The sequence below is a fragment of the Solanum lycopersicum genome, chromosome 1 (assembly GCF_036512215.1).
Source record: "Solanum lycopersicum chromosome 1, SLM_r2.1".
Taxonomy (NCBI): Eukaryota; Viridiplantae; Streptophyta; class Magnoliopsida; order Solanales; family Solanaceae; genus Solanum; species Solanum lycopersicum.
The window spans coordinates 5,100,091-5,114,791 of NC_090800.1; the positions used below are offsets into that span (position 1 = coordinate 5,100,091).

At 30.7% G+C, this 14,701-nt stretch overlaps 1 protein-coding gene across 1 annotated transcript; it reads left to right on the plus strand.

Moving 5' to 3' along the window:
• The first annotated feature begins 10,633 nt into the window (after positions 1-10,633).
• LOC101262142 (S-adenosylmethionine decarboxylase proenzyme-like) lies at positions 10,634-14,175 on the plus strand. Its single transcript, NM_001320328.1, has 4 exons — positions 10,634-10,700; positions 10,792-10,869; positions 12,385-12,531; positions 12,637-14,175. The coding sequence occupies exon 4, from the start codon at positions 12,853-12,855 to the stop codon at positions 13,945-13,947; it is 1,095 nt and encodes a 364-aa protein (NP_001307257.1). The 5' UTR covers positions 10,634-10,700; positions 10,792-10,869; positions 12,385-12,531; positions 12,637-12,852; the 3' UTR covers positions 13,948-14,175.
• Positions 14,176-14,701: the final 526 nt, after the last annotated feature.

Genomic DNA, 14,701 nt, shown 5'->3' on the forward strand with positions numbered 1-14,701 from the left:
CATAGAATTATGGCGTAACACGCCTTATATGGGTAAGACATTGAGTTTGAGCCAATGCACCATAGCGATGATAAATTGATGACTAAGAAAAATATTATATTTTTGATGAAATGTCTTGAAATTCATGATATTGAATTTGCTCCATTCCTTGAAAAGAATGTGGTAGCAACATGTGATAACTCTGAAATCCGTCTGTTGACTTGCTCCATTCAATCATATGAATGTGGTAGCAGTGAATGATTAGTCTGAAAGATGACAAATAATTAATGATATGAATAAGGGTGTGGAAGGACAGAATTATAATAGTCATCATTGTGGTAATGATAAAAGGAAGAACAATATGAGTTCTTCAAATAGTCCTTCAAAATGTGAAGACAATTTTTATTATGAAAATGGTATGAAAAGTCATTAGACTTGTGAATGTTGTCAACCCAATAACTTGACAAGTTTATAAATCCTCTATCATGATATAAGAAGATAAAGTGATGGTACACTTGATCTTTCAAAGTGATGTTGAGGTGTGTCATGGAAATATGATGAATTTTAAAGCCATGACAATGTGCTTATAATGCAAATTTATAAAGTACATATAAATAATTAGTCCAATCCTTGAAGAGAATGTGACTTGTAATGAGTATCGTGAATGCTCGACCATTCTATAAGAGAATGGGTCCAAACGTGATAAAATCATTATGGGTTGGATATATGTCACAACTCACCTCTATAGAAGGTTTGAGAAAAAAAATGATACATGTCACTTCTCATCTCTACGGGAGATTTGAGAGGAAATAAATTTTATTTGGTAGAAATGGCTAATTGTATTGTATGTTTTATACGTCACTATGATATAAACTACCGAAAGGGCAAAAGAAAGAAATAGTTCTTGCCTATAAGGGTTGTGGTCATTATTGCGTGGCAATACAAATTTGTCATTGGTTGTGTACCTATGGTACAACAAAAGTAAAGCAAGAAAGACGTCTTGCTCGTAATGATTTTGACCATGACAATAATAATATAATTTCCTCCTTGAAGGAGATGCTCACCATAGGGATGGTGTCATGCAATATGTCATAGTACACAAAATTAATTGCAAGCTCTAAAGAGTTGTGCTATTATCAGGGGAATAATATTGGAGTTGTAGTAAGTCTCAAAAGAAACATTTTAAGTTTCGGATGAATGAAAATAAATATTGACACTATAAATCACTACAACCGAAGAGGGTTATAATGTTTATATAAAAGATTACCCCACTTTTCCTCCTGTTTGTTCCATACAAACATGTACATGCTGATGAAATTACATGTAAAAGTAAATTATAAGTGTACTAAAATAAAGATCAGTTGGCATGACTGGTTGACCATTCCGATTAAATGTAATGCAAACGTGATTGAGAATTCAGGTGATTTATATGATGAAGAAATAAAGATTCTGCAAGAATTCTCTTGTGTTGCTTGTTCTCTTGATAAAATGATCATTGTACCAGCTAAGGTCGGAAATGTAATCCCCTAAAAATTTTTGGAACATATAAAAGGGTGAATATGGGCCTGTTCACCTGTCATGTGGATCATTTGCAACTATATGATTAATGCATCTATGCGATGGTCACATGTATTTTGTTGTCAACTTACAAATTGGTTTTTGTAAGGTTGTTTGCTCGAATTGTTAAAATTAATAGCATAGTTCCAAATTATGAAAGTATATTGATAATGCTGGTTGATTTAGCAGAAATTGTATGCCTCCAATTATAGCTAAATCATGGTTATGAGAACAAAACTCTCAAATAAGATTTGGTATGAGATTATTTTGTTTAACATGTAGCAACACATGTATGCATCAAACCAACAAGGTTTTCCCATTAAAATTGGTTCAGGGTCAGGAACCATATAATTTTCATCTAAAATGTTGAATGTGCGATTATGATTTTAATTGCTCCACCACGCACAAAGATGAACTTCCAAATAAGGTTGGAATGAATGTTAGATTTTCTAACATTAGGGGGAGAGATAATTGACAGCTGAAAATTATGTGTGAGGTTAATTATGAATTATCTAGATCCTCGTTAAAATAAATATGTGAACTTAAAGTTCAAGGGATAATTCAGTTGCATAATGTTGTAATTCAGTTGCCAAATGAATGCACTGACCCTATGATATAATTCAGCTGCAAATGCTCCAATGTGAAGTCCTTAAAGGACAGAGTCTATGATACGCCGGAAGCGTAATAGACCAATCGATTCCAAATATAAAATTTCTTGAAGAAGGAAGGAGCAAATGATCAATATGGTCATGATAATGAGGCAAGTGCTATAAAAGAGCACATTGACATAACACTTCATAAAATCTTGAAAAAGGTTCAAGTACCTGAAATAATGAAAAATGAAGAGATCTCGATAAGTTATGTCTTGTTGGAATCGATATCAAATAACCGTCGACGGTATCTTTGATATGAGGTAGCGCTCAATGATATAAATTGTGATGAGGATCTTGAATTCAAATCTGTCATATAGTGTGAACAGATAAATGGTTGGCCAAGTAAAATGCACAATTCAAGTATATTTTGTTTCACTTAGAAAAGTGACATTTTGGACTGGTAGTCCATAAATCAAGATATAATGTCAGTGGGGTACAAATAAATTATTATGCGATAGTATAACCGTAAGATATCAAATACGGTTTGTGCCTTGGGGCATAAAGGTTTATCGCAAAAATCCTGACATTAGTGGAGATGTTTTCTCCTTTGGTGGATGAAATGAGGTTTGTTTTGATCTGGCAACATATGAAAACTTGAATGCATGTAACGAATAATTGTAATGTCTAGCTAGACAATGAAGGTTATATGAAAATCCTTGAAATAATCGAGGTGTCTGAAGCATATAAGAGTTTGAAAGAAACTTTTTCAATAAAGCTTCAAGAATCCTTATATGGATTGAAATGATCAAGGAAGAAAAAGGGTACAAAAGAATGACCCTAATTGTCCTTGTTATTTTTATGAAAAGTTTTTGCTAAGACAAAATTTTTGTCTTGACCTACAGATTGATAATTTGACAAATGAAATATTTGTCTAACAGTGCACATATACTGAAAAGTTTTGATGCAATTTTATATGGATAAATCACATTCATTGAGTACCCCAATGATTATGAGATCACTTGACATAAATGATGATTCGGTTTGATCTCAAAAGAAGGATGAAGAGTTTCTTGGTGATGAAACTCTATCTTGGTGATGAAACTCTATCTTGGTGCAATCAGGGCACTAGTGCATCTTACTAACAATATTAGACCAGATATTTGTTTGCAGTAAATTTACTGGCAAGATTCAGTTTCTCCCCGATAAAAGGACATTGAAATGGTGTTGAGCACATGATTGAATATCCTCGAAGGACCATAGTTATGGGTTTATTCTATTCCGAGGAATCCAAAACAAAATTGATTGGTTACGCAAATGCAGAATATTTATCTGATCCGCATAAAGCTCTATCTCAACCACGCTATGTGTTTGCATGTGGAGGCACAATAATATCCTGGCGATCAATGAAGCAAACAAATGTTGCTTTGCAGAAATAAAAGTCCTCCATGAAGCAAGTCGAAAGTGCGTTTGGTTGAGATAAATGACACACCATATTCAAGAAATATGTGGTTTTTCTTTGAAAAAGAATATACCAACCACAATGTACAAAGATTGGAGACATCATCACAAGAAATTAAGTGATGTTTTAATCAGGGAGAGTATAATACGCGTTGCACTCTTTTTCCCTTGACCGAGTTTTTTTCCACTGGGTTTTCCTGGCAAGGTTTTTAATGAGGCAACAAATAGTGCGTATCAAAAGATATGTGTACTCTTTTTCCTTCACTAGAATTTTTTCCCACAGAGTTTTTCCTTAGTAAGGTTTTAACGAGGCACATTATCTATGGACATCCAAGGGGGAGTGTTATAAATCCATTGAATTGTGTGGATTGTCCTTTAGATATACTCAAGACTTAATTGTATTCATGTATACATGTTTCCAAGGTGATGAGAACAATTTGGATAACTATGTACCTACCAATTGGGCATTTATCATGGAGGCCTTTGGGATGATATCTCAACTCTATAAATAGAGATATCATTCACCTTTTGTAGAACACACTTGAATAAGAAGAAAGTCTTATCTTGCATTTTACTTTCTCTTGTCTTCATCTCTTTATATTTATATTGTCATGAACTTGATTTTATAACAGATAAAAGATAAATATTAATGCATTTTTAATATCTAGATTATTTAAATTAAATTTTTATTTTTATTACATTCTTTTCTCAAAATCCAAGAAAACTAAAAAAAAGTGCAAGAAATAATTAATTTAAGCTCCAAAATGTTTTCACGTAGTAAGAGATAAATGATCATGGTTACATATTAATTATACATCAAGTATTTCTCTGAGGGAATAACTCCATATCCCTTTTTTTTAATTGTTAATAACATAACATTTATTATTATTATTATTATTATAAGTATTATTATTATTATTAATAATAATAACATAACATTTATTATTATTATTATTATTATTATAATTGACATGGTCCAACTACAATTATTTGCTAATCAACTTTTGTATCTTCAACACTTTTAGTTGTTCATTTCAGACAAAACAACTTGGTTCGTTATTTCCATTTAATTAAAAGCAAAAGGTGAAGTAGGATTACCATTTAAAAGGGATCCTAGGTGCTTTGTACTTTTAATCTTATTTCTTTATTATTTTGGTCGAGAATACGTTATTTCAAACTTAATTATTATGAAATAAATTATTTTGAAATAAACGATTTCATCATATATTATGTAAAAACTTATTCATCATAAAATATAAATGGTGGAATATATAATTTTAAAACGGTCTAATATCTCTAGTCAAATATATGATAATAATCAAATTTTATTTTTAAATTATTATATTTTATGTTTTGCGTCTAATTATCATTTGAAAATAATCTTATTTATCTAATTTTGTCATAAAAAGAGTGCGTAGATATATATATTACAACCATGTGCTATATTTGCCTAGAGATTCCATTTTTGGGGGTTCTATTCTACAAATTCGTATTAGCCAACTATACACCATGTAGATTTCTTCAATTTATTTATTATCTTTTTAAAAAAAAAATAGAATTCTTCAACTAACATATACACTTTTTGTCGTTTTATACTAAAAAAATTTTGTGACAAATTTAAGGTTTAAAATTTAATTAGTTCAGCCTTTAGGTTCTTGGACTAAATCTATTACAACTTTTGAAATTAAAATTTTATATCAAAAATCTTGAGTTTAAATAAATTGTATATTGTTTGATATTTTAAGTCTGCGTCGATTTATCCATAAAACGTACATTCTAGAAGTATAATATATAGAGAGATGGACTTAAAATTTTAGTTTTGAAGTTTTGAATTTTATAAGGAAAATTTCAAGTATTAATCTGTTTTATAAACTTAATACTTATATATATATTTAATAAATTTCTTAACCCATATATACTATTTAAACAAAAGCTATTAGATAAATTTTAAAACCTTAAACACAATTTTAGAGCTTAACTAAGTGATTTAAGGAATTCAAAATTTACTTTAAAGTTTCAAGCTTAAATTCTAAGCGCCACAGGATATTCATCTGAAATTTCTTTGCGGTTAAATTATATTGTTAGTGTATAAAGTCATAATTATTTTTTATATATATTAAATTGTACATATGTTACACTTTAATTAGGTTAATTCTTAAAAACAAACATTATGGAGCTTTTCTGTAATAAATTACAAATCAAATGTCAATTATTTCCAAATATAATAAAACGAATTAACCAATTTAGCTAGTTGGTTGAGATTTGTTCCTCGATTAACTAAAAGACAAACTCTGATTAGAATCTCAATTAAGTGACGATATTAATAATTCAGAAATATTTAATTATTAATTAAGAATGATGACTTTGTGTAATGCAAAATCGATTATTTTATTAATAATAGTATATAGATATTACGTGAGGTACAACACACAATGCTAAAAGTACAATCTCAATTATAAGTTTTAAAATGTCCCATGAAAATGACAAATCATTACGACAATTATTGTCTCATATTAAGAGGAACCCGTGAAATTTAGGTGCTTGGTGAGTTGGATACTTTTTCTTTTGATTTTTTTTTTGAATTTTTTCTTTCATAAAATATTATTAGGTTCATATTGGAGGGTTTGATTAAGTTTTTTATGTATAATGCTTTGATTTATTGGTTATCCTATATTAATAAGTATATGTTGATTCGATTCGACTTAGCGATTATTTGTTGGTTATTAGCCAAATTACAAATAAAAAAGTTGAAAAAAGAAAAAAAATAATTTTTATGTATTCTGCTAGCGACTTCTCACTCAGTAATTTGAACTTATCGGATGTCATCATCACTGCCAATGGGAAATATGGTTGGTATGTGATGGTATATGACAAATCAAAAATTTTAGTAAAGAAGTTTAACAAATATAACAGTAATTTTAATTTTTATATCATATATTATATAATATAATTTTTTAACGAAATGACACTCTTCCTCTGTCCATAATGGTGATAGTGATATAAATTGAGGTGAGTAGCGAGTGAAGATAAATATCTTCTTTCTCTCTCTATATATGTATTATTATATAGAGAGAAAGATGAAGATCCTTCACATCACAGGCGAAGCTACGATTGTTTCAGAATGTCGAATTGGACACAATTCATCAAAAAATATCATTATATATATAGGCCAAATCATATTTTATATTGATATATTAAGTATTTTGAATACTCTGAAAATAGTAATAAATTGTAGCTCAATGATAAAAGTGTGCTCAACGTGAATACAATACCTGAGTTCAAATCTTTGCATCAACATTTTGTACATTCTTATTTAATGTGGTCTGCTTTAAATTTTCCATAGATATTCAATTCCCCATGGTTACATATTTTTTTTACTTTGGCTTTACTTTGGACACCTTTTATGATTTTTTTTGTCTACGCCACTCTTCACATATACAATAACCATCACCTATTGTGCAATTTATTTTAAAGGAACATATTTACTTTAATAACTTTAACGTTATTATATAATTTTTCATTTTACGTCTTGAAATACATCCTTATTATAGAAATAAGTATGCTTTCACATCTTCTTAATTTGAAGTAGCTTGATGTGTAAAAATATTTCTATTTTTAGACTATTTCGAGAAAAAATGCATTGGAGAAGTCACAATGATCACTAGAAGTTATATTCATTATAACAATAAAATTACAAAAATATCTTTTATTCCTTGACAAAAACAATTTTCTGATTAATTTCTCACTTTTGTCATATTTTCTTCTTCTTTTGGACATGATAAGTGTTACACTGAAGAGGTAAAATTTCAATATAATATCAATGGGTTCTTCATATAGTAATTTAAGGTCTTTAATTAGTGTTACTCATAATTTAGTTAGCCCAAATCCGTTTTTTAAATTAGATTTTTGAAGACATTGTAATTTGTAGCAGGCTAGCAGCATAAGCACAGATTATTAATTAATATAATATACAAAGTAAAAACCATTAGACTAGTAATATTGTAATTTTAGTCCTCATTCCCAAAATAGAAAACATCGAATTAATTAAGTAATTTATTTCTGTAATATTAGAACAATAATTTGCATTTGATTAGGTTACAAAAGTGTTTGGGAGGTAAAAGTGCCTTTTCAATTTTTTTTGTTTTTGTTCAAACAAGTCAATTTTCACCATAAATATTTTGTTTTAAGAAACAAATTCTTTTGACTTCATTTATTTAATATAAGGGATAATTTTAGAGACCTTCTTCCGGGTTTCGCTCTATAATACTCATATTCTCCGTGATTTATAATATTACGTCTATCTCCTTTATTTTCATTTTCTTGTAACCATTATTTATACCTATTTAAAATAAATATAAATTAATTTAAATTTGACAATTTTATCCTTATTAATGAAATTTTAGATCTAATTCTCAATGATTTATCTCTACTCATTGGATCATGTTTCTTCTTCGCTCGTGGAAATGTTTAACTAGAACAAAATCTGATCGTTCTTATCGAATCTCTCCTGTGGAGTTCATTTTTATCTTTTATTTGAAGAAATTGTTGCCGAAAAATGATGGGTTATTGTAGAGAAAAAATCTATGTGAATTGGTAAAGGTGAAATGGAGATGAAGAGTTAATATTTAGATAAAAAAACATGTATTTGTGATGATTTATTTTTAAAGTATTAATTAAATGAGTTGCTTTTTATATAATATTTATTAATATGAAAGAAATTTTCATAAATAAAGGTAAAATTGTCAAATCCAAATTAATTTATATATATTTTAAATAGGTTTAAAGAATAGTTACAACTAAATGGAAATAAGGAAGGTAACGTAATTTTGTAAACCACAGGGGAGGTGAGTGTTATAGAGTAAAACCTAGAGGGAGGTCTCTGAAATTAATTCCTTAATATAAAGAATATAAAAGAAATTTAGGGTTTTGAAAGAATCAAATCCTACAACTTATTATGGTAGAATAAGGTCTGCTAAACATTAATACATACACAACTTTTGTCACCTTTAGACTGATCATACCAAAAAAATAATGTCAATTCCACTCTTTAAAATATTTTCATCACTATCTGTCAAATCTTTGATGCTGAAAACTTTTGTAATCTAACTATTCTAACTGAATTGAGAACTCTCTAGAACAAATTTGCATTGTTGCTAATGGCCACTATTTTATTTCAAAATGAATTTAGAATTACAGAATACAAACACATCTATATAAAGGAAAATCTGACTCACATGTAAATGACATGCAAAATCAATAGGTTGCATAGTAGTGCATAGATATTGAGGACTTATAAAATTTGATTTCACTTTCTTTCGAATAAAGTGACAATCAATTTCTATGCGTTTTCTACGCTCATGGAACACTATATTCTCTGTTATCTGAAATGTTGATTTTGTTGTCTGTGAATACTAATATTGGACCATCAACTGGACAACGGAGCTCCTTGAGTAAACCAGCTAACCACTCTACAACTAGAGCTGTCAAACTCCTATATTCTGCTTTAACAGAGCTTTGACTAACAGTCGGTTGTTTTTTCGACTTTCAAGAAATCAATGAATCTCCAGGTCTTACCATGTACCCTGTGACTGAGCGCCTTGTATTTGAACATGAAGCCCAATCAGAATAACAGTATCCAGTGAGTTTTGAGGGTTCATTTCCCCTTTTCAGTAAAACTCCAAGTCCTGGAGACCTTTTTATGTATTTCACAACTCTTAATGTTGCTTCCCAATGTGAAATTTTAGGATGTACTTAAAACTTGCACACTGAAACAAATATTAGGCCTAGTAATCGTCAGGTATAACAACTTCCGATTTAACCTTTGATAAGGTTTAACATCATCTAGTTCAGGATCATTAAAACTATCAGCATGTTGATCGTATTCTAGACTGGTAAGTTTGTGATTGAACTCTAAAGGAGTGGTCACTGTTTTTGCACCACTCATCCCAAATTCTGAAATAAGCTGCAAAACATACTTTCTTTGATTAAGTAAGAGTTCATCTTTGGATTTCAAAATTTCTATTCCTAAAAAATATCTAAGATTGCCCTAATCTTTCATCTTGAAGTTCTGATTCGAAGTGGCTTTGGCTTCTTGAATCAAATTAGAACTGTTTTCTGTGATCAAAAGACCATCTACATAGACCAATATTATGACTAGATCACTTTCAACTTTTCTAATGAAAAAGGAATGATCATGAGCACTCTGAGTGTACCCTGCTGCCAACAAATTATTTTATTCTTCTCATTCTATTTTATTTGATTTTATACAAATTATATTAAAAGCTGAGTCAATCCGAAATAGGTTTACTAAAAATTTACATAATTATTTTATTCTTCTCATTTTATTTTATTTGATTTTATACAAATTATATTAAAAGCTGAGTAATCCGAAATAGGTTGGATTAATAGGTTGGATTAATTGTATGAATTTTTATCATTTCATTTTAAGTACTTTTTAAACTAATCATATATAAGATTTTCTTATATAGTTTTATCGACATATAAATTTATATAAAAATACGTTAAGAAAACGTACTAACAAGACTACAATATATCTTAACTAATTAGTATCATCTATATTCTATAACAATAACATATCCCAGATATCGTCCATTGATATTTAAATAATTCATGATGAATTAATTGTTTCATGTTACTATTGTCCACATGATGAAATAGTATCACTTATTATTCATACATGATATCTGATATTTCTATTAAAAGAAAAGATATATTCAATCTTAAAAAAACTAATTATAATTCTGTAGATTAAAAGAAAAATATTTTAATTTGTCAACTAATATAAAAAATAATTAAAATCAAATAAATAAAAAACAATAAATTTAAATCATTTTCGAAACGTCACGAATAATTTATCGTTATCCAATGCAATTAACTTTATAGTATATGAATACTTGGATAGATAAGAATCTGATACCCAACCCCCCATCTGTGGAGGGTTTAACTGTAATTATCGTAAATTCACAAGGGCAAATCCGTCACCAAAGTTTGTATAAATATCCTATTATTTTCTCTTTAATCGTTCCACAGCAATCATCTCTCAAGTTAGGGTTTCATCTCTGGTTTTTCTTCTTCAACAATCGTAATTTCTCTGTAAGTATTCTAAAAAAACGATCAAATTTTGTTATATTTGGTTTACATTGTTGATGAATTTGTTGCTGATTTGTATGTTTCGTTTGTGTAGGATCTGATAATCTTGGAGGTTGATTTTAATTTGTTCAGAAAAGTCAGATTCAGAAAAAATCTGAGAATTTTGATAATTGTGAGTATTCTATTTGTTTCTATTGATATATCAATTGTAATTGTTATTTTTTGGCTGTAGGGACGTCTTAATTCGATAAGGCGTTTTTGTTTAGAAATTATATAATGTTGTGTATGTTTAGGCCTTGTGTGTATATTGTTTGGTGTATTTTTCACTTATAGATTTGATTTTAGGGAATCGGTATAGTTTTTAGGTTATTTTTCATGTAGATAATCTGATTGATTAAATTTTTGAGTGGGATGCACACTTAAGGCGTTTTTGTTTAGAAATTATATAATGTTGTGTATGTTTAGGCCTTGTGTGTATATTCTAGGACATTATTTGGTGTATTTTGCACTTGTAGATTTGAATTTTAGGGAGTTGGTATAGTTTTTCATGTAGATAATGTAATTGATTAAATTTTTGAGTGGTATTTATGACTATAATTTGACTAAATATTGAATGACTATCAAAATATTGAATTCTTTATGCTTCTAAATATTGAAATTGAATGACTATAGTCATAATTTGATAGAAGAAAATTATGACTATAATTTGAGAATATTGAATGGCTATCAAATTATTGCATTTTTTATGCTTTTAAATATTGAAATTGAACTACTATAGTCATAATTTGAAGGAGGAGTTTTTTAGTAAAATACAGAAAGTAAAATAAGATAATGAGCTTGTGGATTGTAGAAATACTGAAGGAATTTAGTAATATTAATTGAGAGGACTTATCTTCAAATTAAAAGATTTTGAGCAAGATTTTCTTTTTAATTATATATACTTTGAACTAGCTGTGCTGTGTCGTGCTTTTTGTTTCTTTAGGTCCAATGCAGGTAAACTTTAAGTAAAATTCTTTCTAGTCGTACTAACTTGACATTTTGTGTCTGTCATGAAAATAAACTTTGACCTGTTTGCCATGTTCAAAGGATGTTTGCTTTATATGTTGAGAAGTTTTAATGGAAAGTATTAATAGTTTCTATGAGTATGATTTGCACTTTGTGAGGAATATTATCCTAATCTTAACACATGGTTTCTGGTAGAAGTACATGGTACACAGTGATAGGAATTTTACTTAACCAAACCTTGAGCTTAATTAACATTTTTCTCACACATAAGTTTGCTGCACTTATGTGCGTGCTTGCTCTCTTTTGTTTCCCCTCTCACTCGTTGATTGTAGGCCGAGACATCTGCTGCAGAACCTTTGTTGGCCAACTATCTCTCTCAGCAACTCTGTTTAGCTTTAATGGCTACTAAACAGCAAATTTTCATTTACTTTTTCCTGTTTCATCTCTTGGTATTACGAAATAGTGAGCAATTTAATGTGGTATTTGTTTGTCATACTACTCTGTAGTTCGTTGTTCATGGGGATTTATGTAAACCTTTACGTGCCATTTTAGAGTCCCACTAAAACGTCTGCTGTTTTTTGCAATTTATGGTTGTGGCTGTTTAGTTGCCCTTTTGTCCATCCCATCACCTTTCTAAAAAAAAAACAAACTTTATGTTAAGCTTTAGTTGTTTTATTGGCAGATTCAGGTGAATGATCTAATGGAGTCTAAAGGTGGGAAGAAGTCTAGTAGTAAATCCTCACTCTATGAAGCACCCCTTGGCTACAGTATTGAAGACGTTAGACCAAACGGTGGAATCAAGAAGTTCAGATCTGCTGCTTACTCTAACGTAAGTATCTGGATTTCGTTTGTTTTGGATATGAGCATCAGAAAATGAGCATTAAGAATTTTGTAATTCTGATTACTAGCACTTTCTTGTTTTTTACATGTGCAGTGCGCTCGCAAACCTTCCTGACATTCCTTAAGCTTCTATTCTAGTCTAGCACGTGTCTCCTGACACAAAAAATCCCAAAAAAAGCTTTTTCTTTCAATTAGTTCGTGTTAAACCCTCACTCTTTTTCCCCTCCTTCAACTGCTTTCTGCATTTGCTCTCCTTGTTTGTGAACAATTTCCTCTAAAGGAGCATTAGTTGCTGGGAACATTTTTCATCATGGTGGCATTGCCAGTTTCTGCCATTGGTTTTGAAGGTTATGAGAAGAGGCTTGAAATTTCATTTTTTGAGCCTGGCCTTTTTGCTGATCCCGAAGGAAAAGGACTTCGATCACTGTCAAAAGCACAATTGGATGAGTTCCTAGGACCTGCTGAGTGCACCATAGTTGATTCTCTTTCTAATGAGTGTGTTGACTCCTATGTCCTTTCTGAGTCCAGCCTCTTCATTTATCCTTACAAGATAGTCATCAAGACATGTGGTACCACAAAGTTGCTTCTCTCAATTCCGGTCATCCTGAAGTTGGCTGATACCCTTTCGCTCAAAGTACAAGCGGTGAAGTATACCCGTGGGAGCTTCATCTTCCCTGGTGCCCAGTCATTTCCTCATCGTCACTTCTCTGAAGAAGTTGCGGTCCTTGATAGCTACTTTGGAAATCTTAGTTCAGGCAGCAAAGCTGTAATTTTGGGCAGTCATGACAATCTTCAAAAATGGCATGTTTACTCTGCCTCTGCTGGATCGATTCAGACTAAGAACCCTGTCTACACTCTTGAGATGTGCATGACTAATCTGTTAAGGAAGAAGGCTTCTGTCTTTTACAAGACTGAATCAAGCTCGGCAGCTGAAATGACTATTAGATCCGGCATAAGGAAGATCCTCCCTAACTCTGATATATGTGATTTCGAGTTTGATCCTTGTGGTTATTCCATGAATTCTATTGAAGGAGCTGCGCTTTCTACTATTCATGTTACACCAGAAGATGGTTTTAGTTATGCTAGCTTTGAAGCAGTTGGGTATGATTTGAACTCCTCGAGTCTCGGGTCACTGGTTAGGAGGGTGCTGACATGTTTCCAGCCTGATGAATTTTCTGTTGCTTTGCATGCTGATTATGTTGCTTGTGAGCTACTGGAGCGCATTTGCTCTTTTGACGTTAAGGGCTACTCTCACGCTGAGTGGAGCCCAGAAGAACTTGGTAAGGGTGGTTTGATTGTCTACCGGAAGTTCACTAGGAGTTCCCTCTGTGGATCTCCCAAATCTGTTCTGCAGGACTGCTGGAACGAAGAAGAGAAGAGAAACGAAGTAAAGGAGGTGTGTTGAGGGTTGTTTAGTTCAATTACCAGTGTTGTTTGCAGATGTTTTACTATGTTTGGTTGCGTTGCGCCTTTGTTTTCTCCAAATAAATGGGCTTTATGTCCTTAGAATTAGTAACAAAAACTTTGAACTTAGTTTGCTCTTTTGCTTGTATATTGGATTATTTCCGTATTTTGTTGTTCTCAAACTCGTTTGTTATTTGGTTATCCCTAATAAATGTGTGTTGTCCAGTGATTTTATGTTTCATTAGTTGGCCTTTTTTTTTTTTTTTGGATTTGTTATTAGTTGCTGACTATGATATTATGATATGTCTATACGAACAACTCTTACAACTATTCAAGCAGATCATATATTTTATATTCAATCGTATAAACTCGGCGTTTGCACAACATCAGGCACCATCTCAATATTGTAATATGACAGTAGACTCGACAAGGCAAATACTCCCCCTGCAACTGCTACTGCAAACATAGCCAGCTTGTGACATAATAATGCCATCTTTGGCTGTTTTTCGTTCATGGATTCCGACGCCATCGAACCTGAGAATGCAAACATGAGAGAAACAACAAATCCTTGAAAGAGAAGAGGCTTTCTTGTGAATATCACAGTTGGTACTAAATCTTCTTTTATCCTCTCAAATGGAAGCTGAAAAATTGCAATAGCTGTCAAAAATGCAATTCTGTATAAAGCATCTTGAGTGCTAGTTGTGCCTGTGGGAAGAAATAGATCATCTTTGTTATTCAAAGATTGCTTTGTAGAG

Coding starts and splice junctions, on each gene's coding strand:
- LOC101262142 (NM_001320328.1), top strand. CDS start 12,853: ATGGTGGCATTGCCAGTTTCTGCCATTGGTTTTGAAGGTTATGAGAAG.